Below are 27,741 nucleotides of genomic sequence, written 5' to 3' on the forward strand. Positions count from 1 at the left end.
CTGATTGGTGTGAAGAAAAAGCCAGCAATGAGTTAACATTCCTTATCATCCAACTAGAGAAAATTAGATGAAAACGTTCAAATAAGGCCCTTTCGCCTATCCCAGGGGTGTCAAACTCAATTTCATTGAGGGCCACATCAGCATTGTGGTTGCCCTTGGGGGGCCGGGTGGGTGTGGCTAGAATGGGTGTGGCCTACTGGGTGGGTGTGGCCTACTGGGTGGGCATGGCCAGCTCAACATCACTTGCTTCAGGGGTTCCTGGGTAGGACTGGGGCAGATCTGAGGGTCTCTGGCAGAGGAGGGTGGGACCCGAGCGAGTGCCAGGACATGGTCCCTCCCCCCTCCCTTTTTGCCTTCCTACCTCGCTCTCCCTCCTTCTGGCTTGTCTCTCCGGAAAAGAGAAACTAAAATCTTCTTCCCCCGGTCAATCTCCTCTTTCCCTTTACAAATCCCTCCCCAAGAGCCCTGCCCTGCCCCCAGCCTTCGTGGAGGCCTCTGGAGCTCCCGACTGCAGAAACATCAGAGCTCTGGCAAAGCCTCCCAGGCAGCACCAATCGCCCCCCCCAATTCCCCTCTCTGCTACACTTCCTTCCTTCCTTCTCATCTCTTTCCTTCCTCCATGCTCAGGAAGGGGTAATGGGAGGGGGAGAGATTGCCAGCACTGCCATGTTGCTGCCGGTCTTGCTATCCCACGTGGGAGTGTGTGTGTCTGTCCCAGTGAAAGGAAAGCCTCATGGCTGCAAGGCTGGAAGTGCTGGTGGGGGTGGGGGTTGGTGCTGATCTACAACCTGGTTGCGTCCATCAAAGTCAGAACGCACTCCGCATAAGATCCACTGGAATCAGCAAGGACCTGCCTTGCCACCTCTGCCCCGCCCCCCGAGTGTGCGCACAGCAGACGGACAGCACCGGCATCCTGGGAGAAGTCAGCATGCGTGACAAGACAGCCAGCAGGGACACTGGACTCTGATTGCGCACGCACGCAGAAGGTGGGGCAGGGCTGCCCTGTGGATTTAACGCTGAGCGCGTTCTGGCTTTGATGGATGCAATCAGGTTGTAGATCAGTGCCCAGTCGGCCTGGGCAGTGGGCCACTCCTTCGCTCTTTTCAGAACAGGTCCCCAGGCCGGATGGAACCACATGTTGGACCGCATCCGGCCCGCGGACCTTGTGTTTGACATGTCTGGCCTATCCCTTTGGATGATGATGATGATGATGATGATGATGATTAAGCTGTTTGCATAGGGTAGAACTCTTTTGGCTCTGTAACTTCATTCTTAATTTTCATTCCACTTTAAAATCCTTTATCTTTTGTCTACTATTCAACATATTCTAGTTCTCTAAAACATATTAAATGATTCTTTCCTCCTCATGATTCCTTTTTGCCTATTCTAATTTTTTCCCAAGCATATTCATTTATATCATGTGGTAGCATTTGAATAACAGACTCCATTAATTATAAGTAATGATACTTTATTGTCATTTTTTATAATACTTTTATTTCTGCCTTCTGAGGAATGTGAAGTCAGTGAACAAAATTCATAATAGATTATAAGAGGTTATAATTGCAGTCATAATACCTTGAAACATTAGTAAAGTTTTCTGACATTTGTAAGTGCTATTCATAAAGCATTAGATTTCCTTTTCACATTTTTTTAAGCATTGTGCATTGTATGTCTGCCATATAGGAAAACCCTCATATGTATGAATATACCTTTCTTTAGTATTCTTTTATAACTGTACTGAGCTGTTATAATTTCTTGAATTGGGTATCTCCATTGACTAAACAGCCTGGGTTCGAGATCCAAACACCGCACAATGGGGTGAGCTCCCGTTACTTGCTCTAGCTCCTGTCCACCTAGCAATTGGAAAGCATGCAAATGAAAGTAGATAAATAGATATCACTTTGGAGGGAAGATAAGCGCATCCCTTGCACCTTGGCATTTAGTCATTCTGGCCACATAACCACATAAATGTCTTGATGATTTATATTCATCAAGGTCGGATAGGTGTTCTCTTACATTTTCTTGCTTATTTTTTGTTTCTAGTATGTCTTTTGAGTGGGGTTTTTTTGGTATGTTGGGCTATAGATTCTTTTTGTGTGAAGACTGATGCAAAGTATGAGTTAAGCAGCTCTGCTTTCTCCCTGTGGCCTGTTATTTCCTTGCCACCTTCTCTCTTTAGTGGGCCTGCAGTTTCCTTGACTTTTTTCTTTTGTTAATATGTTGGAAGAAACCTTGATTTCTGTTGCAAGTCTTTGTTCGTTCTGAGCCTTTGCTTTCCTGACTTCATCTTTACATACTGTATTCTGGCTGTCACTTGATAATCGGCCTTAGTTACGTGCCCCTCTTTCCATTTTTTGTATTTGTCCTTTTTGTCTTTCAGTTTGTCAGAGAGATCTTTTTTTTTCTTTTTTTGTGCAGCCATGCTGGTTTCTTCTTGAAATTCTTGTTTTTCTTTCTCAGTGGTATTGTGGTATTGTGCTGGTATGGGCTTTTATGATCACATTTTTCAGGGTTTCCCACACTTCTTGGGTTGTTTTCCCCTTTAGGATTTTCATCCATGGGATCTTTCCTAGGTTCTCTCTGAGTTTGTTAAAGTCAGCTCTTTTGAAGTTTAAGACACTGATTGGGTTGTTTTCTATCGCTAGTGTTTGCATTATACTAAATTCCAGTATGATGTGGTCACTTTCACCCAAGGTTCCGGCAATTTCAATTACCTCTATCACTTCTTCTCTATTTGTAAGGATTAAGTCTAATATAGCTTTACGTCTAGTTCCCTCCTCCACCTTTTGGGTGACAAAGTTGTCAGCTAGGTTGGTTAGGAATCTGTTTGATTTCCCGCTCACTGCAGAGTTTGTCTCCCAGTTGATATCTAGATAGTTGAAGTCTCCTATTTCTACTGAGGTATGCTTCCTATGTACGTTTTTTTTAATTGAAAAGTTTTACAGTACATTTTTAAAAATCCCCCCCTTCCCCCAAGCCTACCCTACCCTACCCTCCCGACTTCCCAGAGCTGAATACAGGGTATAAACTTACAAACTTAAGCTAAAATATGCTAACAACAAAAATAAGACATTAATTCTATTGCACTTTAACTCTCCGTAAACATGACTATATTACTAACAAATAACAAATAACTAATAATACATCATATAAAACCACTACTTATTCAAATGCTAAATGAAACTTTTTAGTCCCATATTTATTCTGAATATATTCAATCCATCTTCTCCATTCCACAATATATCTCTGTTGCGATTGTTCTTTCAAATATGTTGAAATCTTTGCCATTTCCGCCAAGTTAGAAACTTTCAAAGTCCACTCTTCTATAGTAGGCAGTTCCTCCTTCTTCCAATATTGCGCTACTAAAAGTCTTGCTGCCGTAATTACATTCAACATCAATTTAGTATCTATAACAGTAAAATCTGTAATAATACCCAACAAAAACAACTGCGGAGAAAACCTTATCTTTTTCTTAAATATCTTTTGCATGTTCCACCAAATTTTAATCCAAAAAGCTTTGACTTTTTTACAAGTCCACCATATGTGAAAATGCATCCTCACAACCACACCTCCAATATTTAGGCTGGCAGTTCGGATACATACTTGCTAGTTTTTTAGGGTCTTAAGTGCCACCTATAAAACATTTTATAAAAATTCTCTCTTAAATTTTGGGCCTGTGTAAACTTTATGTTTCTAACCCAAATCTTTTCCCAAGTATCCATTGTTATAACCTCCTGAAAGTTCTGAGCCCACTTTATCATACAATCTTTGACAAGTTCTGTTTCTGAATCAATTTCTATCAATGCATTATATATCCTTCTTTCTACATACGTTTGTTAACTGGTTGGCAAAGAGGTCATCTATTTCTTCTGATTTGTTGGGTGGCCTGTAATATACACCTATGACAATGTCACTTTTTTTCTCTTGTATATTGACCCATAAACATTCTGGAACTAATTTATCTTTGATCATGTGCATTTCTGTAGATATGTAGTGTTCTCTTACATATGGTGCAACTCCCCCTCCTCTTTTTGTAGACCTGTTTCTTTTGAACAATTTGTAACCATCCATCAGTCCATTCCATTCATGGGTTTCAACCCACCAGGTTTCTGTTATGCCATCTATGTTATACCTTCCCTCATGCACTATTGCTTCTAGTTCTCCCTGTTTGTTCCCTAAGCTTTCAGCATTTGTATATAAGAATTTAAGATTTTTATGCCTGTCCATGAGTGTGTTTCCTGCATCTCCTGATTGTTGAGTTTTTCTTTTTGCTCATCACTACCTACCTCATTGTTTGATTTGTTTTCTTGGGATTTGTGATTGGTTTTGGGTTCTAGAGATTCTAGAGATTGGTCATCCTTCCCCCTCAGTTTTAGTTTAAAGCCCTCCTGATGAGTTGGGTCAGTCTTTTTCCAAGTACATTTTGCCTGTTTTCCTGAGGTGCAGCCCATCCCTTGCCAAGAGTCCTTCGCATAGGAAATGCAGTCCATGATCCAGGAAACCAAAGTTTTCTTGGTGACACCAACCCTTTAGCCAATGGTTTATTTCTAAAATTCTTTTTCCCCTCAATGAGTGTTGGCCTTTTATTGGGAGTACTGATGAGAACACTACTTGTGCTCCTAGCTTCTTAATTTTATTGCCTACTTGTTTGCAATCTCTCACTATTGTACCCAGGTTGTTTGTTGTATCATTTGTCCCAATGTGGAGGAGGAGAAAGGGTAGTATTCTTTCGGTCTAATTATTTTGGTTAGCCACATCTTTGATTTTTGCTCCAGGGAGAGAACATACGTCCCTGGATTGTATGTCCGGTCTGTAGATGGATGATTCTGTTCCTTTGAGGATAGTATCTCCTATTAGCAACACTCACCTTCCTTTTTTGGGTGCTGCAGTCTGGGGTGCTTTTCTGTTTATCTCAGATGTGTTTGTTGATGTGGCTTTTTAAGGGATATTTTTTAGGGATATATTAGGAGCCATGGTTCTTTTCTTACACATTCTAACTTTGTTTTCACACTTATGACCACTGTAGTATCCTCATGGTCCTGTGATTGAAATTATAATCAGACAGTCATGAGAGTTTTAGTACTAACAGAATAACCGAGTTGGAAGGCACTTTTGAGGTCTTCTAGTCCAAGCCCATGCTCAGGCAGGAATCCCTATACCATTTCAGACATATGGTTGTCCAGTCTTTTCTTAAAAGCCTCTACTGTTGGACCACCCACAATTTCTGGAGGCAGGTTGTTCCACTGATTAATTGTTCTAACTGTCAGGAAATTTCTCCTTAGTTCTAGGTTGCTTCTCTCCTTGAGTTTACTTCTTACTCCTTACTAGTTTAAGCTAACCTTATCCCAATTTATAAATAAGGACTAGTAAGAAGAAATTAGATGTTTTGGTATGAATTGGTGTAGACAAAAAGGTTCATGGCAATGGTGAAGAGGCCCTGGCAACCCAAATGGCAGGAGGAGTGTGGTCAACTGTATCTGCTGAGGTGATTACAGCACCAGTGCAGTCTGGGAAATAGTTCTGTATTAACTCTTTGCCCCCAGGCCTTGGAAAATTGTCACCTGCAGAAGCTAGAATGATGACCTACTACCTAAGCTGTTTTTTTTTTAAAAACTAAAAAGAAAAAGAAAATGATAGAACTAAAATTGGCATTTTTTTCTGAAGAATTTTAGATCCAGAGAGATGAATTAAGTCTTCCTGGTAACTTGCTTACATAGCCTTGCATTAATTCCCAGGAGAACATCTGTATTTGCTTTATCATTCAATTACTCATCAAATAATAACCCTAGTTATCTTGTTACAGAAGAGGTAGTTCTCTGCTGTTTCATTTCAATTCTCTTGACTCCTAAAGAAAACAGTATGCAAAGGTTTTTGCACCTACTTTGTGGCAATAAATAGGCCACAAATCAATAAGATTAATAGTTGTCCAGTAAATATTCAATATATGTTCAATATTCTTGACACATGTGACACATGTGAACTGCAGATTAGTTTTTACACTGCAATAAAAGTAATTACTCTCAGTATTATAGGATTGCAGAGTGTTATCAATTTAATTAATTTATATAGATCATAGACTTCATGCAAGTTTTAATACAAACCTTTCGTGCACATCCAGACATGTTTCAATTAACAACCGTATTTATTAGCCTATACAATATTAGCATATCAGTACTAGAACAGTGTAATTATTACCCAGTGTAATCTGTGATTACAGAAATAAGCCGACATACATGTTGAGTAGAAATTACATATTTAACAGGCCATATCCAGTACAATTCATGCCATATGGCCTTGTGCAAGTTCCATATGAGGTTTAGTCTTGTGCCTTAATTTTTCTTTTCATATGGAGGAAAGGGATTTGCATACGTTTGGAGAGAATGTTTTAGCAACCATTAAATTTCTTCCCTTCATCTTTAATGATGCATAATCACTTTTCTCACCCCCACCATTATTCATATTTAGCATAAGAGCTGTCTGGAGAATACCTACAAAATATCACTTGCACAAGGCCGGTGTTCTACCCTCCATTAAAGGTCTCCAAGTGTTTCTTTTATGGACTTAACCTAGAGTGACTTAGAGTTAAATGTGATTTCGGAAGTGCTTTGTGGAAAGCACTGCTTTCTTGAAAACTCAGCAGGTTTAATCATATCTTCTTTGCCCAGATTGTTGTGAATACTCCATTGAGTCCTATTAACCTAAATGTTTTCCTTATCCAATATTTATAGAGTACGGTTCTAGAAAACAAACTCTCTTTGTTAAATTTGCCTTCTAAATTAATGGCACAAGAAAACATACAAACATACTTCATCCTTTGGGATAGACATACTTTATTGATTTTCAAGACTTCAGTATGAAAAAAAGTGTAACAATTACCTAAAGCAAATTGGAATATTTTCTTAATGCTTTTTTGACATTCATATTTGATGGTTGCAATATTAAAAAAATAAATTACAGCTAACTATACGTTTGGGACATATCACAGAGAGAACCTACACACACTATCAGATGATATGTGATACAAGGTTCTATATATTATAGTGAGATTTGAGCAAAAACTTTGTTTAACAATTAAAAGTTATCAATAAATATTAATTTTGCTTACTTACTTACCAAGATTTCAGCATTTATACCCTACAAAACAGAAAAGAGAATGGCCAAAAATTCATCTGGTATTTTGAACTTTCTGAAGTGAAAAGAAATCTAAATAAATAGAATGTTCTTTTGGAAGGCCAAGAATCAAATTCTCTTTTTCCCCCCAATGTGTTTGTTTGTTTGTTTTTACAATTGCCTTGTTTCAGGAATTACAGATCTATGTATATAATATGAAGTGTATATACTATATTCTACAATGCATTATCATTTAATGTGAATTGGTATGTATATATTTACAAACAAAATGTAAATAGTAATGAATCAGTTTGATAGTTATTTTTTCCTCTCTGTATAGAGAAAGTGTAACATTAACTATCATGGGGGTAAATTGGGGCCTGCACAGGATTCCCAGAGTTCTGCCAACTGATGTCCTTAGTTTCCCCAAAACGACAATTTGACAAAGCATAAAATTAGGTGTGATTGAGACACAGCAAGTTTTATTCAAGTGATATGTCTCGTAATTTGCTATGTAACATTAAAAATGACCGAAGCACCTTTTCTAAAAAATATTTTCATCTGCTGTATGAATTATTGGGGAGGGCACATCTATCAGTTAACTGCGCTATCACGTGAGAAATTGATAAATTTATGCCCATGTTCAGTGTAGTGCAACCAGAATGAAATGCAGACATTATATGAATTAGAGAAGGAATCCCAAAGATGTGGCTGCAATTTTTCAAATTAGTTTATATGCCAGTGAATTGAAATAAAACCGGAGTGGCTCACAACAAAATAAGATAAAATCAATAAAACCATTAGAGATTGGCAGATCAAAATAAATTACAATAAATAGAACAGATTAATACATTAAGTGAGAGTCAGTTTGGTGTACTGGTTAAGGCACATAGGCTGGAAACTGGGAGACTGAGTTCTATTTTTACAGTAATTTTATATAAAGGTTATAATTGCAACAGTAAAACTAATATAAACTAAAAACAGAAGAGTGAAAAGAAAGAGTAGATGATACTGAAAAGAAAAAATAGAGAAATAAGAAAGAACAAAAATCATTAATCAAGAAAAAAACATAAAGAGGTGACTTCTCACCTTCATCACAAGTATAAACAATTTTAATAACTTATCACCTTCTCTAAAATACAACAAATGATCCCTTCTTCACGTATTCCAACTCTTATCTACAAATCCATAAAGCATTGTTAATTCAGTCCTTGTCCATTAACAGTTACCATAGATAATAATGTATCTATTTTAACTTTGATCAAATAAATCAACTTTACATTCCTTCCTTAATTTCTAACAATCATCCATTCAAGTAATGTTTTAGAAGTTGATTTCTTTTTATTTTTTCTTTGTCCCTTTTCATAAGATTCTCCAGTATTTTAATAAGCCTCTTTTGTAAATCCAGTGTAGGAAAATTATCCAGGTCAGCTACATATGTAGAGCTGACATAAAGGACTCATATGTATCTATACAATCTGAAGTCAAATGGGAACGGTTTGAATGTTCAAGTCCTTATGTAAATTGAAATATGGAAATATAATTTACTTTAATGGAGATAGACCATTATGTATTAACTAATTATTCTGAGATTAATATTTTTGCTTTGGGATTTATACAGAGCCACTGGTAATTTCTTGGAAAGGATATTTTTGCATTCTTTATGTTGGAGATTATGGGAAGGAAGCCTTAGAACTAGTTGGTTTGCATAGTTCTCCATCGTAATTGAAAGTGCATGATATAAAAGTGAATTGAAAACACAGTGCAAAAGGCAGAAAGTCTTCAGAGGAGGCAAAGGATATTAGAAAGACAAAAGCAGCATTTTGGCATCATATTGCAAGGCCTGATAGAAGCACTGAGAGGCTTCAGATGGATGTTTTTAGAATTGTTAGCAAGTTTTGAATTATCACAAACGCTTCATTTTGCAAAGAATCATTTTTCAGTTCTCCTTGACTGTAGTAAAAAGGTACTCAGTGAGGTTTTACAGCAAAGATATCCACTTTAAATTACCCATTGTTCATGTTCTGTGTTTGTTTGCCCTGTAGCAGTGGTTGACATTTCATAGAGATTGAACCTGCATAGGGCCAGAAATATATATAATTATAAGAATCACCTTCTCTTGATTTTCCCATTATGTACCAATCATGAGAAAGGCAGGTATTTCTTGGGTGCTTGCTACAGTAAGAAAATTTTAATTATTTATTGACCTGTAATTAGAATGTGGCATTTTGGTAAATTAATAGACGAGAGCTTTTGTATAATTTGGTACTCACCAGATGCTGCAGAATGTGCTAATGCAAGTCTTTGAACTATATCACATAAGTGGCAGCATATAATAACTGAACCCCCCACCAGTATGATCTCCAAATAATTTTTTAAAATTTTAAATATGCTAAAACAGATTTTTATTAAGGATCATAACAATATAATTATTTGTTTATATTTAACATTATATTTGTTATAATTATAATTTGTTATAAACAATAATATTTACAATATGAAGTCAGAGTTACTTTACTGCTTTTGTCATCTCCTCAATTAATGTAAATTCCATGTCACATTTTGACCCAGTTTATGTACAGTAAAGGATGCTCAGGAACCACTAAATGTATTTTTCCAGGCTTTGGATTAAACATAAAGGGGCAGGCAATAATCATTATGATGTGTAGAAAATTGATGAATTGTTTAGGGAAGAATGGCAACCTAATGGGAAAGTAAAAGGCATACAACAAAAAATGAACAATATCCTGTCTCAAAATAATTCTGTCTTGATTCTATTTGGTATGGTATGACAAGAGTAGTGAAAAACTCTGGAGGCTTTCAAAATTCTATTATTACACCCTTCAGCAAAAGTTGCATTTCTGTAAACAGTGCTAGGCTTCATTAACAGAGGGATAGAATCAAGATCACGTGAAGTATTAATACCACTTTAAAATGCCTTGGTAAGGCCACACTTGGAATACTGCATCCAGTTTTGGTCACCACAATGTAAAAAAGATGTTGAGACTCTGGAAAGAGTACAGAGAAGAGCAACAAAGATGATTAGGGGAAACGCTGGAATTGGGTATGTCTAGTTTAAGGAAGAGAAGGACTAGGGGTGACATGATAGCAGTGTTCCAATATCTCAAGGACTGCCACAAAGAAGAGGGAGTCAAGCTATTCTCCAAAGCGCCCGAAGGCAGGACAAGAAGCAATGGATGGAAACTAATCGAGAGAAGCAACCTAGAACTAAGGAGAAACTTCCTGACAGTTAGAACAATTAACCAGTGGAATAACCTGCCTCCAGAAGCTGTGAATGAATGCTGTGAAACTCTTGCATTGTCTGTAAGAAATAGTCTACTGCAGTCTGTTGTTATAGGTGTCCTCTAAAGCCTCATTTCTGTATAGCAGTAGCAGCAGGAAGAGACGTGTAACATGCTGGTGATTCTTCTATGTTTCTGTAACACAACTAACCAAGTTGTTCAGTAACATCATACAGTTCTCTGTAACTCCTCTTTTGATTGGGTTACTGGATTTTCATTACTCCTGCCATCTCTACTCTATAACTTACTTAAGTATATTGTGCGGAGATTAGGCCTAGGTCAAAAACATTACAGCATAGTTATTACCAGTCATAGGGAGGTACTGTAGGTACAATCATGCCAACAGATTAAGGGAACTTTCTTTTCATGTTTAACTGAACAAAATTACTTGGGCTTAAAGAAAACATCTTAATGATTGTGTCATTTACTCTAAAGGATTCATGAGAAATTTGTGGAACTCACTTGGGTTAATATGCAGATAGAGTAGTAAATATCTGTTGGATTTTGAAGCTTGAGTGTTGTGCTGCACTTTTAATCTCCAACAATTTTCAAGGTATTACAAATACAGTCCTATGTATTTGAACTAAAACAATGTTCAGAAGCAGCTTCTGTGGAAATAAAACAGGTTCATGGATATCTGCAACTGTGATGTTGCCCAGAAAATAATTTATTTGCCTCTTCCTAACCTATAAACTTTTCTGACGTTGGTTGAGGTTTTACTGCCTATGTCAGTGAATTGTTCAGTCTTAACTATTTTGAGCCCCATGGAGAAAAGATGGTTGTAAATACAATAAATATAAACAGTGAGGTGTACTCTGCTAAAATCACTGCTTATTGTCACTGTACAGTCATCACATGCTGAATTTTGTTACTGTGAGCTTCATCTTATAGTTTGAGAGAAAGAAAGTCTGCTTACTCTATATGAAATACTTTTTTTGTGTGGATCTCTTTCTTTTTGCACCTCAGAATTTGACAGGCACCTACCACAAAAAGAACAATTTGTTCATTCCCTGCAGATATTATTTCACAAGGAAAGAAGTTATTCTTGGCAGTCCCTGAGAATGGCTTGTAGGCATATAATACTATAGCATTGATAAGACTGCCTATGTCTTTGCATGGCTTGGCTTGGACAGTACAGTAGCGTTTAGACTTGCTAGGTAATCTGCTCGTAACTTTCCCTCAAAGAAGTCTATTGCAAAAGTATAAAACATATATCATATCCTGTTTGTGGATAATTTAGGTAAAGTTTATATTTTCTAAAAGAAAGAAAGAAAAAGAAGCGATACACATATTATATTCTGATAATAACATAATGGATTGTGGTAATGGTGTGAACTGTTTTCATTTTATGTTACTCTAGAATGCTAATTCTCATAACTTGTTTCGCTGTCAATCTGTATATTTTGATGATAAACCTCATGTATGAAGAAAATATGAACTTATCTGTCTGCATTTCTGTTTTTATTTTTAGGACCAGGGACCTACAGCCCAACAGTTGACCAGCCAGGAGCAAAATTGTTTTCCGGCATGAAAGTCTGGGATTCTCAAGAACCACGTTTTAAAGATTCAAAAGACAGCAATCCTGGGCCTGCTTCATATGAAGTAGGTTGACAACACAATGTTATTTGGCAAATGGTTGAACCTGGTCATGCCTTATAATTATACATATATAATTATATATATATATATATATATATATATATATATATATATATATATATATATATATATATATATATATATATATATATATAATTATATATATATATATAATTATATATATATATATATATATATATATATATATATATATATGTAAATTACTAACAAAGAATTAAAGGGAAACTGAAATGCATTTCTGACTTATTAGTCGTCATCAGCCAGCCATACCCTTCTGAGATTCGAACCATGGGCTGATTGCATATGAGGCAGTGTTATTTGCCTCTAAGCCACAAGGTCTCTCTCGCTCTGTTAGCTTTTTTTTCTGCAAGGGAAGATATGTTTCAAATGTTAACTCTTTAGATTACCTTGCTAGGCCCCAAACATGGGGCAAATCTTTATTTCCTGTTTTCAGCCTATCTTGAAGGCTATCGAACAGGCAGTAGTCACACCGGACAATTCCTATATTTGTGTAAATTACTAACAAAGAATTAAAGGGAAACTGAAATGCATTTCTGACTTATTAGTCGTCATCAGCCAGCCATACCTTGTGGCTTAGAGGCAAATAACACTGCCTCATATGCAATCAGCCCATGGTTCGAATCTCAGAAGGGTATGGCTGGCTGATGACGACTAATAAGTCAGAAATGCATTTCAGTTTCCCTTTAATTCTTTGTTAGTAATTTACACAAATATAGGAATTGTCCGGTGTGACTACTGCCTGTTCGATAGCCTTCAAGATAGGCTGAAAACAGGAAATAAAGATTTGCCCCATGTTTGGGGCCTAGCAAGGTAATCTAAAGAGTTAACATTTGAAACATATATATATATATATATATATATATATAATTATATATATATAATATATATATAATTATAATTATACAGATACAAAATAACCTGCAGTAGTGGTGTCATTTTGGTACCTAACATCAGGGAAGCAAAAGATTGGATTTTTTGGTTTTAACAAGATAGGAAGATGGCATCCAAAGAACGCTGCATTTATTGTATTTATTGCTGTGCCAAGGTTGTGCTTTACCAGCAGGTCTTCAAAAGGAGTTTACAGGTTTGGATGGAAGCATTTGATCCATGGAAGAAGTGTACAATTAGTTAAATGATATGAGTGGATATGTTAAAATATGACTTAGGTGCCTTTTGAGTGAGATAAATTGGATAGAGTAGATGTTTTAATTTGGTGTTGCAGATGTGAACATGCATTAACTTAAAACTTTTTCCCAAAAGGTTGGATGATTTCCAAAGTTGTCACATAACGGATCCTAATTTGTAGAATTTTTGATGTTATAAATGTATGGCATTTTCTTTATGGTGAAGCTAGTTAGATGTTATTCTATTTCCAAAGACATTTATTCTTTTGTAATTGAACTGAGTGAAATGAAATACAAGTTTTGCATTCTGGAGAACAAGTTATGCTATCTTACCTTAGGTCTATTTGTTACATGCATAGTTTAATTTTGTATGGTATAACCTTTATTGTGATCCACTAAGGATTTTGGTAAAGAAGGAGGATACAAATTTATGTATTGATAAAGGCTTATTACATAGTCAGGGTACCTTTATTCACCAGTGGTACATGGAGATAACACATGCCTCATTACTATTTACTAATTACTATTTGCTTGGATCACTCCAATATGCACTTTGAAGGCCATTTGGAAATTTTAACTAGCCCAGAACACAGTAGCCTGGTTGTATTTTGGCATCCACCATCAGGAATATAATATATCTGTGTTTTAGGCCCTGCACTTGATTACTATTAGTTTCAAAGTGAAGTACTGGCATAGACTTTTAAAAATCTTTAGTCTCAGAGTACTTGCAGAAATGTCTTCTCTGTTTTAGCCATCCTGTCTCCCAAGTTAGCACTCCTTGGAGAACCTCATGTGCCCCTCTCCACATTTTTGTAAGAAAAGGCATGATTACACATTGGAATGCTGTTTCTCCAACATTTGATCTGACTCAACTGGGTTTCTGCAAGCTAAAAAAGAGAGTTGTTTCAGGCAGCTAATGGTGGCATCAGCTGAATGCCATCACACTGATTAATGTAAGTTAATGCATTGATGCCCCCCCCCCATCCATAAGAACAGATAAAAGCTGAAACTTCATGGACAGTGTGGAATAAAATGATCTAAAAATGACAGAAATCAAACAAAACAGAGCCCCAAAAGCACAACAGAATATTAACTCCAGGCTTGGGAGTAAGGCTGTATTTTCCCAGAAGCCTAGGAGAGAGGGCAGTATTCTTATCTCAGGAAGATGTTATTCCAGAGGGATTAGTTTTTGTAATCCAAAATGTTGAATTGCTGATATGGCTATAACTAGTAAAGATGTATAAATGCTTGTTCATGCATGATAGATTAAATAATACAGAAATTTATAAGCACCAAAGCCCTCCTCTATTATGTATATTTGTGGCTTTCAGCTTCTGGAATGTTCTTTCTCTTGCAAAGTCTTTGTGGCTATTTGCACATATAATTGCCCAGAGGTAGGCCAAGATTGTCTTTTTCAAGGAAATCTTAGAAAAATAGCACTGACTGATTCGTTTTTTGTTTTTTTTCCTGGCTATGATTCCAGGCTACCAGAAATATATTTCCATGTAACTCTTCTCTTTCAATTATATTTTGCAAGTTTTCATTATTACAGCTGGCTCTGGGCCAGATAGGAGGTTAATGATACGTTTTCAGAAGGCAGTGAAATGTTCCACGTATATATTTTGTGTGCTTTTTTATTCTAAAATGATGTCAATTTTAATCTGAAAGATTGCCAATATTCTTATTATATCAGTGATGCTATGTGGACCCTTATGAATGGAGTAACCCTCCTTAGCCATCCTGGTGTGGGTATGAATGAATGTGCCTAGGTTTCTTTGAGACAGAGAGAAGAGAAAAGGAAAGATCAATGATTTAGCCTACACTTGCTAAAGTAAATGCATTTATTTAAACACATTTTAATAAAACATTGACTGAATTTTGTTACATTGAGATACAGGCTTAGTTCATATTATCAATGAAAAATGTGAATAATAGTTCTTACTGCCAAATCTACCCTTCTGATCTTTTCAAATGTCACTAATATCAAGCACAGTACACTGTCTGCTTCACTTAATAATGACACTTCCAGGTACATTCGTTCAGTCATGTTTTTAAAATTAATATACTTCAATTGCTTTGTGTGAATGCTTTGCTGGCAACATCCCTTGAAAGAGCACTGCAGATCATAGCAATATGCACTAACTTCCTCTTCGTTCATTTTAGTCGAGACCTGATGCAAAATATTATGTAGAAATCTACTTCTTAGCTGGTCCGAAATCGAACAAAGGTAATCCTTTCTTTAAATCAATAGCAAGAAACTGCCACCAAACCATTAGTAAATAGCCCAAAGGATCCCTAAGATCGTTCCCCACCCACCCAGACAGGCAAGACACCAGAATATAAAACGACAGCAAACACCACCTCCTTACTAGCACTGATGATGTTACCTAGTTAGGGTAACTCTTCTCTTTCAATTATATTTTGCAAGTTTTCATTATTACAGCTGGCTCTGGGCCAGATAGGAGGTTAATGACAGCAAACACCACCTCCTTACTAGCACTGATGATGTTACCTAGTTAGGGTAACTCTTCTCTTTCAATTATATTTTGCAAGTTTTCATCATTACAGCTGGCTCTGGGCCAGATAGGAGGTTAATGATATGTTTTCAGAAGGCACCACCTCCTTACTAGCACACCAGAATATAAAACGACAGCAAACACCACCTCCTTACTAGCACTGATGATGTTACCTAGTTAGGGTAATAACATTCCGCCGGGACCTGAAGGCCTGGCTCTTCGAGCTCTCTGGCCCAGGCTGAGAATTTTAATTTTAGTTTTAATTTTAATTTTAACTGGGGTTTTACTTATGCAGGGACAAATATAATTTTTTTAATCTGTTTTTAACTTTTGTATTTTTGTTTTTAATCACCCTGTAAACCGCCCTGAGTCCTTCAGGAAAGGGTGGTATATAAATGTAATAAAATAAAATAAATAAATAAATAAATAAATAAATAAATAAATAAATAAATAAATAATAAAACATCTGCAAGAAAACAAAGAAGCTCAGAGAGCATCAAGGACCCCTCATTTCAACCCTGAACTACAAATATTCTCCTTCATTGGTACTTTACAGACCTTTCCATTCTTGCATCCTTCTGTTCACAAATTCATATACTGCTCTCCACATTGCATGCTGTTCTTTATATCTCCTTTTAATCGCCTTTCAATTTTAGTATCTTAAATCTTAGCACTGCTTCTGAAAAAAAAATCCAGCAGCATAATTTGTATTTTATTTTTCCCAGATGTGCAGATATTTGATGCAAACTGCAATGATTAACTTATATACTGTACTTATAAATTAGTCTATCATTTAAAACAATTTCTTCCTGTTAGCCAATTTTACAACATTTCTGCCATGTTGACTGACTGTCTCCTCTTTATTTTGACAATATAAAAGTTGGTGTCTTTTAATATTCTAAAAGATCAACACAGCAGTTCTTTAGTGAACATTTTTAATAAAACATCTGTCCGCTGTTGAAAAATATATTATTAATTAGGTCTTTGGTTTAACATAAGCTATATTATGAAAACCTGGAAAATATGATTGAAATGAAATAACTCTGTAGAGGGATATTTTGTAGTTTGAAATGTGTTACTACCTATAGGCAGCATATTTGAACTTTTGTTTACTAGTTTATCTAATATTTGTTCTTAAATCGGATCCAGAAGTAATGTGGGTATTTATTATGTTACATTATATAACAGACATAGATCTGTTAAAAAGATAATACTTAAATGTACTGAAATGCTTGAATTGTCAGCATAGGTAGCCATAAGGAAAATTAAGGATGTAGAATTCTAAGCAATGTTCTGCTAATTTATTTATTAAATAAATTTATATGACCACCCAAGTCATATACAGATTACTTTGGGCAGTTTACAATGTTAATGTACTGTTACACTAGCTTTAGAACTAATATAACCTTCCTCATATACATGCACACATTTTGATAGAGAAATGTGTATTCAGATGATTTAAAAATTATATCGTTCTCCATATATAGTGTCTCTGTGGTGCACTACTAGTCTTAAACGTGATTTGCTCATTTGCCTTTCATAATCTGTGTAATAGATTACTGCCTGAGAAGACAAATGAGAACAGTCAAATTAAGATTCTGTAGTTGAATGCGTCAGATCTTCTCACCAAATTTATGTTATGCACTAAATTGCTTGCCGGTTCTCCTAGGAACTACACACAAGCCCTTTTAGTATACTCCAGATCTTTGAAATGCGGTGACTTTGGTGATCGAAACATAAAGGCCTGTGAACAAATGAATAAGAATTATATCATTGAAAGACTGTAAAATATGCTTTAATGGAATGTACAGAGCTTTCTACAACATCCAAACTGCATGTGCTGGTGAGATGTTAGCTTCTACTTTTTTTGAGAGAGAATAAATTACTAATTCATTTTTCTGGGTGACTCTAATGGCATTCTTCCCCTGACCATTGTTTGCCAAAATGTTGTAGATTTTAGATTAATTGGCAGTGAAGCTTTGAAAATAAACCTATCATGGTGGTACAAAGACTTAAACCATGAGTTAGTACTATGTTGATATGCTGAAAGAAAGATCAGCTGAGGTTTCAAATCTCAATTACTCTTTGTTACAGCTACCACTCCAGCTTATTGCTCAAGAGATGATTTTATTATACAGATAAATAATTTGTCCACAGCCATGCAGCATGAATCAAAGCACTATGCTTCTACAATAAGCAGCTGTGATATTAGGCAGAAACCTGTGGGTTTATATCTACATTAGCAGTCTCTTGCCTTATAATGTATTGTACACAGTGCTTTGCAAGTGTGATGGAGCCTGGCCTGACTGTAACTTCCCATTCCCGTTAGTGTCGGAGACACCTTTTAAGGCACTTCTGGGTTGAAAGGATTAACCAGTGACACACCCTTGCCCATGGGATGCCTGTGGGGGCTTAGAATAGAATAAAATAGAGCTGGAAGGGACCTTGGAGGTCTTCTAGTCCAGCCCCCTGCTCAAGCAGGAGAACCTATACCACTTCAGACAAGTGGCTGTCTAGTCTCTTCTTAAAAACCTCCAGTGATGGAGTGCCCACAATTTCTGGAGGCCAGCTGTTCCACTGGTTAATTGTCCTCACTGTCAGGAAGTTTCTCCTTAATTCCAGGTTGCTTTTTTCTTTGGTCATTTCCCAACCATTGTTTCTTGTCTTGCCTTCTCGTGCCCTCTTCTTTGTGGCAGCTTATTTCATGACACTGTCAAGGAGCTGGAGAAAATGACAGGAGCTCAACCTGCCATGCATCAGCACTCGGGCCTCCAACCCAGCATCCTAACCATATGAGCCATCGTGTTCCTCTGATTATAACTGAGACTTTTAAACATAGATTTGATTCTCTTTCACAGCAGGAGTCAAAGGCTGAAAATATGGCTTGCTAGCTATATAATGTACATTAAAGCAAATAGACAAAGGCTAAAATGTTAGCAAAGAACTATTTTCATTGTCAGGAAAGGTAATTGAATTAGCAGGTAATCTTTGCAGCATTTTGAAAAAAGTTAGGAAGAAAGTAGATGCCTTATTGACAGTTTTGATAGGTTGATTATGCCCCATCAAGTTGTTCTTGACATCTAGCAACCACATAGATAGATTTTCTACATGATGAACAGTTCCTAATCTGGTCTTTCAGGTCTTCAAATGATACAGTCTTCACACTGTAACTTGAGTCCCTCCACCTTGCTGCTGGTCATCTTCTCTTTCCTCCCACCTTTCCCAGCATTAGAGCCTTCTCTAGGAGCTAAATCTTTGCATTATGTATCTAAAGTGGATAATTTCATATTATGCAAAGACCTAATTTTGATTTATCATATTTATATTGCCACCCATTCCATGACTCTTGGAAATATACAAACAAACCATAAAAAAGAAAGGAAAGGCCCAATTCCTAGTTCTACCAGATATAACTCCTTAGCAGATGGGACCTCAACTAGCATAATGATGATGCCTTCATATAGATCTTAAAAAGAAGCAGAGAGAGCACTGCGTGTCTTATATATTATGGGCTGAAGAGTTGACTGGTATCAACCCCAGAGAAACTCCGGGAGAAATACAGTGTCACACACCTCCCAACTTGCAGAGCCAGTCCAGAAAATTCTATGGATAGCGAGTCCATGAGAAGGCTTCTGAAAAGAATGAATGCCCAAGCCCCATCAAGCTCCCACTAGAAATAATTTAAAAGCATAATCAATGCTACTTCTGTCCCATACCCAGGCCTGAATCCTGAGTGAACAGGGTCCAGATAATATGCTTTATCAGGGTCTTCTGAAGCTATTGCACAACCAGTTTCTCTTAACACTTTCCCTAAAAGGGCTGGGTAGATATTAGACAAAATTTGTTTAATGATCCACTTTTTTTCTTGGCTGTCCACAGTACTATCAGAATCTTCTCCAATGTCAAAGTTCAAAAGTGCTAATGTTCTATCCTCTTCCGCTTCTTCCAAGTCCAACTTTTACTTTCACAGATTGTCACATGGAACACCATGGCCTATTCAATTTTGATCTTGGTAGACATAGAGCCATCACAGCATTTGAATATATTATTCAATGACTTTATGGCTGCTCTGCCAAGGAATAAGTCTGTGGCATGTTTCTTGACTGCTTTTTTCTTTACTATTGATAGCTGAGCCTAAAAGGCAGAAACTCTCCACCAGTCAGTTATCTTTATTGCCAGTTCTAAGGCTGGTGGTTGTACCTGGATGTTATACCAGTTTCCATTAGTTTGATTTACTTTATTTTTATTTTAGTTCCATTTTTTTCCATTGTGCTCCTTGACTTTTATTACTAGAGCTTGCAGATCCTTTGCATTTTTGGCCATCAGGGTACTGTCATCATATTATTGATGTTTCCTCCTCCAGTTTTAAAACCATGCTCATCATCTCTAAATTTGTTATTCTCAAGGGATAAGCAGACCATCATTTTCTGATGGTTCAGTATGAATGGCATTTTCTAGAGCATTGAGGATTATTTTTGAAAAAGAAAAGAAAGGCATGGAAAGTAGAAGAAAATGTTATCATTTAGCTCTAGGACATCCTTTAGGAATCCAAGTGGGAAATTGAAATTATTCTCTCTCTTTGTCTCTCTTTCTCTCTCTGCATCTCAGGAACGGTAAATATTTATTCTTTTGATCTATGTTGCAAGTGAAGTTCTCTGAGAGATTACAGGTTATATGGTGTACCTTCATGGAAAAAAGTTTTGTGAAGCATCATATGTATGTAATTTTCTTATCCCCTTCCAGAAGAACATTTGATCAATATTATGCTTTGAAGGCAAAGGTACAATTTGGTGGTTCAGTGTTCAGCAGTGTATTTCATCAATTACCGTTTTAGTATATCAGCTATATATTTTCCCCGAAAAATACTGGCTATTCTTACTGGTAATATCCAAGTTATTTGTTGTGATGGAGTATGCGCAGTCTTTGAGTGTCCTTTGGGTACTTGATATAGAACAGAATATGACATATTATTGACTGTAGCTAAATGAGCATGTTTTACCTATAAAGGAACTTGACTTCAATTTCTTTTGAGGCACATTTCTACTGCTGATCATGATACTAGGACTAGCAGATTTGAAATAGTACTGCTTCTGTATTAATGTGCCCATAGCCATCATTGGAGACATTTGTTACTAGCCACTGATAAGAAGAGACTTTCTGAAGCTGTGAAAGAAAGTCTTAATAATTCTTTCCCAATCCAAGAGGTTCATTGGGTCCTCTGATTCTTTCTTTCAAACATTAGAGTTAATTACAAGTATTACAATATCTGAATAAGACTGTTATATTTATTTGTGCCTTGGTTAATTACTGTGGCTCATTGTTCTTGCTGAATTTGAGTGGTTTACATATATAAATGTATAAACTGAATATTAGCTGACATGGAACTATTTGAAGGGCATCATATAGAAAACAGCAGCTATTCTCTGCTGCATCATAGGGCAGGACTACGTCAATGGGCCTGAGTTATACACAAATGACTAGCTTTTGATTGTCAGAAAAAATCACTTGATAATAAGATATTTGAATTTGCTATCAGTTCAGAAAACGTATCTGCAATGCAAACAAGTTATTTTTTATATATATATAGTGTGTGTGTGTGTATGTGTGTGTATCCCTTTGCTACAACCTTCCATCACACAACTAATTATAAGTAACTTGGGATTTATAATATAAGTGTTTTTGAATTCTAAAAGTTTGTTTGTTTATTTATTTATGTAATTTCTATAGCCACCCATTTCAATCAGTGACTCTGGGCAGCTTACCCAATTATACAAATATAAAGGCAATTAATGTGATAAATAAATGCATAAATGCTTTTGTATGGAATGACCAATGATAGCTGACATTAAAGAAAATGTCCTCGGTTATTTTACCTGTGCAGATTGCTATATTTTTGATCGTGCTACAATTTAAAAACTAGTAATCATTTATAAGTTTTTATGATCAAGCTAGTTTAATAGCTACAAGCAATTTTGAACATGTTAAGAAAATGGAAGAATATATAAAAATAGCAATACCTTGTCAGTTTAATACATTTATTATTTATCTGTTTTGTTAAAAACATTTTAGCTGACATTCAGCTTTATTCCAAAATGCATTTGGTGACATACTTAGAACTTTTAAAACTTTATACACTCGAAAAACTTTTAAAGAGCTACATATAAATATAGAAATTGTGAAGTCTAATGTTTATCAGTATAATGAATTCACTGAAATACTGGTCATTTAATTTCTCTCTGCTTTCTTATCGTTAATGGCTCAGACTATATTAATTCCCAGTCATGTCCATATATCTTCTACTAGAATTACAATGAAATCATTTTGTTGCAATTTAAACATGTCTGAATACTTGACAACAAAATTTAGGGGTGCTGATTATGTAGCACTTTAATCAGCCAATCTCTGCAGTAATCTTTTCAAGGATCATACCACATGAGAAGATACTTAAGTGCCATTAATTGTAAAGTAAAACTTTGACAGAAATTTTATGCTTTAGATACAGGACTTGATTTTCTCCAAATTTTGGATTCTTTGGTCATGCAAGGCCTTCTGATAATGAATGACAAAAGATACTAGAGTTTTGGAAGAAGTACTATAAATTAAGCCAGGTCACTTGATTCCAATGCAAGACTCACTGAAAATAGGAAGACATATTTTTATAGGCTATAAGTTATATATAATCTGATTCTCAAATGTACTACATCTTTATAGAGCAGGGGTGTCAAACTCAATTTCATTGAGGGCCGCATCAGCATTGTGGTGGCCCTCAGGGGGCCGGGTGGGTATGGCCTGGGTGGGTGTGGCTTACTGGGTGGGCGTGGCTAGAGTGTGTATGGCCTACTGGGTGGGCGTGGCCAGCTCTACATCGTTGGCATCAAGGGTGGCTATGGGGGCCTGGGCAGGAGTGGGACAGATCTGAGGGTCTCTGGCAGAAGGAGGGTCTCTGGGCCAGGGCCAAGGCAGTGGGGGCCGTTCCCTCACTGTTTCCAGGATGGCTTCGCGGGCCACATGAAACCACTTTGTGGGCCGGATCTGGCCCCCAGGCCTTGTGTTTGACATGTCTGTTATAGAGGATTGGAGATATATATATATATATATATATATATATATATATATATATATATATATATATATATATATATACATGCATACATATTTGGATAGCAATTTGCTATATAATTACAAGTTAGAAGTACAGACCTTTTAAGTCTCCAGTCCTTTAAAGCATCTATTTGGAAATATGTTTTTGTAAAATGTTTCTTTGGAATTTTTAAATCTATAGCAATAAGACCATCTTTCCAAACAGATATTTAAATTTCCACTCTCATAGCCAGAGCTCAAATTTTAAAGTCTAGTTTATCTAGAAACCACCAGCTAGAGGAAGGCTGAAGTATCTAGAAATAATGATCATAGTCATGGGCAGAAGTATTTGTCAGAAAATTGTTCTATGAAATCTGGGCATCAAAAAGCTGTATGACTATTAGAGGGCAGTAAAATTCTACAGAAAATTCCAACTTTTGCTATTATTTAGTGGTTGTCTGGAATTTTTGCGTCCTAGGTCTGATAGCTATATTGCAGAAGGCTATAATAGAACTGATTCCAGATTTTTTTGTAGATAGTAATTTTCCATCTTATTCCAAGGTCCAAAGAACAAGGGTCATCTTACCTAAGGTCACCTATGTATATACAGTAGATCTCCTACTTAGTCAGCATCAAAAAGAATTGTGCAGCCAAAGAAAAAAAGTCTCCTTCACATTTAGATTAAAAAACTCTGATAAATAAAAGCAAAATTATAGAACGTTTTTCTGTTGAGAACCTTTGAGAACCAACTTTTGAGTAAGTGATGCCCGATATAGTTGTAGAATGTCCTCACCATTAGATTTCAGAGGAATATAAGAGCACCAGTCTGTTTTGCACCTCTTTCACTGATAAACTGAAAATAGCACAGAGCCCTTTGCAAAAGTGTATATGCTTTTGGCAAGTAATCCATTAGTCAATAAGAGAGGTATCTGACAGCAGCATAGGAATTAACAGTGAAGGGAAAGTGGAATTTGGAATGAATGAATGAATGAATGAATGAATGAATCTTTATTGTCAAAGTACAACTATGTATACATTGAGATTAGCTGAGCCTCCCTTTGTGCTCCCACCCCCCAACACACAGTGACAACAAGCCCTCCATCTTACTACACCATGTGAACCAACTACACCACACACCGGCCTCCCAAGTCAATTCTGCATAAAATTCACACTAGTTATTTCTCGTTCAAAAGCCTAACAGCCCACGGATAAAAGGTGTTTTTCAGCCTGTTGGTGCGGCTGGCTATACTCCTATATCTCCTACCCGATGGTAGGAGAGTAAAGAGATACCATCCAGGGTGTGAGTCGTCCCTGAGAATTTTCCTCACTCTTCCAAGGCAACGGACTTCGGCAAATATACAGATTTGACTTTGAACCTGATAACCAAAGCTATTTAAAACCTCAAGAGGACATTTGAAGTTGTATTCCCAGTATGATGCTGCCACATGTCCTGGGTTGACTATGTTGACCTGGAATGATGCAAATTGTAGTCCAGCATATCAGGAAAGCATTGGGCTGAAGAAGCTCTCTGATATGGTTTATATAGTTATTTTTAATTTCTGTATGATACTAGCATGTGAAGAAAAAATAAAGGTCAAAGGGAATCTGTTAACTCAACAGGCCTGATTGATTGTATTGACCATGTAATGCAACATCAAGATGCCAAATTAATGATTTAACCCGAGTGGTCTTATGAAGCCACATCTTTACAAATTCCACTTTAGTTTTAAGTGGGCTCTGTAAGAGTTGAAATATAGTCAGGCAAATCAGACTTGCAAAATTATGTTATTATATCCACACTTAATAAAAGTATAAGCCTCCCTGTGAAGTTGATTCTTGGAGTGATCTTCTGGTGGGGCTGACAGCCAAGTGTCATTAGTATATTAATGATATTTAATCAGGAGTGCTAATGGGTTATCTCATTCAGTGGTCTCATAAAGATGTTCAAAAGAAGTGTGAGAGAATCAAGTCCTGAAGCATCCTGCAAAGCAGGGGTGTAGGGCTAGACCTCCCCCCATATCAACATTGAGACAACAGAGGAAGGAGGAGAACCACTAAAGAACAATGCCTCCTACTCTCAATCCACTGAAGTGGTCCAGAAGGATGCCATGATTGATAGTATCTAAAACTGCCAATAAATCAAAGAGGACTAGGACGGATATACTACTGTCATAACAGATATTCTGGAAGTCATCTATGCCATCTCAGTGCCACATCCTGGTCTAAAACCCAGCTGCTAAGGATCCAGATAATCCACTTCTTCCGGTGCCCTTGAGCTACCACCTTCTTAATGACCTTCCCCCTGAAAGGGAAACTTGGAGACTGGATGAAAATTGTCCAGTCCAGCTGGTTCCAGCAATGGCCTTTTGACTTCCACCTTCCTCACGTTAGAGAGAACCATCTTCTCCCAAAGAGGCATTTACCACCATTTGAACTCAGTCGCATGTCACCTCTGGGAGGCCATAACTAATAATTAAGGCCATAGTACCAACACATGGGTGGCAAAACTCAATATCTCAAGAATCCTATCCATTTCTTCAGCAAAAACTGGATCAAACTGTGCTACATATCGTTGTTCCTAGTCATCTCTGTAGGACAGCTGTAGTCTAGTTCTAAATAGATCTGAGCAATTATCTGGCAGATGCATGGCATAATCGCAAGAACCCTGCAAGTGATCCGCCAACCCCTCCTTGCTCAGAAGGGACTAAGTCACCCAAAGCAGGGTCTCTGTGTGTTTATCTGTAGACACATTACAGGCAGAGTTCTGACCTTCACTCAAGTACCCAGCACCTAGGCAGTCTCATTAATCTCCTGTAGACTTATCTTCCTATTCCCCCAGCTCCTCATTCTCACCATGTGACTAGATTAAAAAGAATATTCTCATATATCCTCCAAACCAGCTAGAGAACCCTTCCCTCTCCTCTGGAAAGAACCAAATGGGTCTGGATACTTTCCAATACTTTCCCCCAAACTAGCTTACACTAAACTCTGAGTCCAAACACAGGTCTCCAACTAGTCCTCAGAGATGCAAGTGAGCAGTGCTGGTTTTGACTGCTGCCATTAACCAGGCATAGCAGACCCTTAATCCCTTATAGTTTCAGTCCGTGATATAGTGTGAGAGAAAATGACCACTGTCCCATATGGCTGGACACCAGCAGTTGCAGGGTGTATCTTGAGACCTACAATGTACTCCTGCTCCTGCTGCTGTCTCAAAGCTGGAAGTCAAAGCCATCACCACACTCTGAATGAGCAATCCAAAACTGCCATCACCACTGGAACTCACTGGAAAGTGGCTATGCAAACAGACTCTACCATCCAGCTGTTGCTGGTACAACAGCTAACGTGAAAGATGCCACTGAATCCATCTTCTGAAGGATACCTATGGCTCAAAATCTATCCACCACGGGCACTTTTTATATATATGAAACTTGTTGAGGAAAGGGAAATATAGAGAAACAAGGGAATGCAACAGACAATTCCAAATAAATCCATGCAATCAGTATCTGCTACGTGAATTAAGTATAGGATTTCAGCACACGTTCAGAGCTGTTTGCAGAGGGGATTTCAGATTTCACACTCATCCTTGGCATTAAATTACAAACTCTCCAGACATTTACACTATTGTTCAGCACTTGGCAAAAGACTTTCAGAAATGATTCTTTCAGATTAGAATGTTTACTTCAGACAAGCCTTAAGCATGGCTGATTGCCAGCTGCAGTGCAAAGAAGTCAGAAATTTTATATTATGCTGCAGAATTTAAATTTTAGGGTGTTTTACAGATATTGGGATGGACTCTTGATAGCACTGGCAAACTGCTGAGAAATGTTTACAAATAATAACAGGTCTCCTTATTCTGGAAATCACTACTACTATAATATTCGTCATTAAAAGAAATGGGAAATTTTCAGAGCCCCCTGTTTAATTGTCCCAAAGGTGCGTTCCCCCCCACCCCCCAAAAGGCAACTGGACTTTCTTGATTTTTTTTCTCCTTTGAAATTTTTTTGCTTCTCATCCAAGAAGCTTCTTCAGTTGTAACTGACTGTGAGGAATGGAAAGAATTATATGAATCTATATAATTTATATAAATTTCCATAGACACCGCTCTGTTTACTTGTGGTTAGGCTGGCCCCTCCTTGTTCTTTCCTTGTCTTTGGACATAATTCTCAGGTTTACAGAAAATGAAGGATAAGTGAAAACTGGCTCAGTCAAGCAAATATTCTTTCTTTGATTTTCTAATGGTTTGACTCATTTAATGACTTTGTGGCCAAACTCAACTTTCAAAAAAAAAAAAGGTTTGCTGAATTATCCAGCCTCCAGCAAAATTTCATCAAGTATGCCACTGTATAAAAACGCTTTTATAGCAGAACCTCTCTTTTTTTGTTTCTTTTAGAGATTCAACAGATTGCTTCCATTTATCAAATTTCAACTTACCAGATGCTTTAGTGATTGCTGCAATGCCAAGTGAGAAATTGTGCATTATGATACACAACAAACCATGATACCATTTGCTAGTTGTGTGTTATATAATGAGTGGATTAGTCAGTTTCTGTCCCTCTGTGATTAACTTAAAATCAATCTTCATTGTTCAAAATATAGTAAGTTGGTCAATCTAATTTCCCACCTCTTGCAGTTATTTTATGCTAAACTTTGCATGTTCCCCAGTTTCAAAGTATATTCCATGTCCTGGCTTCAGCCAAGGCAGAAAATGCCCATGCAATTGGCAGGCAAAGTGCAGGCTTTTGTGAGAGGGGCTGAGCCTTACAGAAGGGATGGGTAGGAAAACACATATTGTGGAAGAGTGGAGTGCTTGGAGCAGAGCATTTGCAGTAAGGTTTGAGAAGACAACAGGAAGGCTTGGCTGAAGAGACAGCAGCAAATGGGCAGGGGGAGGCAACACAAGAGTTGTTGGAAAGCAGGAGAAAGTGTGTCTGAGATGACAGTTTGCTAAAGGCTGAGGAAAAGATATAA

General features: G+C 36.9%; 1 protein-coding gene across 1 annotated transcript in view; it reads left to right on the forward strand.

The window, feature by feature from the left end:
* The window catches only part of STPG2 (sperm tail PG-rich repeat containing 2), a gene marked incomplete at both ends in the record, with an annotated part of 198,585 nt that overhangs the window by 103,339 nt on the left and 67,505 nt on the right, over positions 1-27,741 (forward strand). Inside the window, one exon of the mRNA XM_083367062.1 lies at positions 11,884-12,014. Within this exon, the coding sequence (XP_083223188.1) occupies positions 11,884-12,014 (131 nt within the window). The remainder of the gene's footprint in view (positions 1-11,883; positions 12,015-27,741) is intronic.

This window comes from Vipera ursinii, assembly GCF_947247035.1.
Source record: "Vipera ursinii genome assembly, chromosome: 7".
Classification (NCBI taxonomy): Eukaryota; Metazoa; Chordata; class Lepidosauria; order Squamata; family Viperidae; genus Vipera; species Vipera ursinii.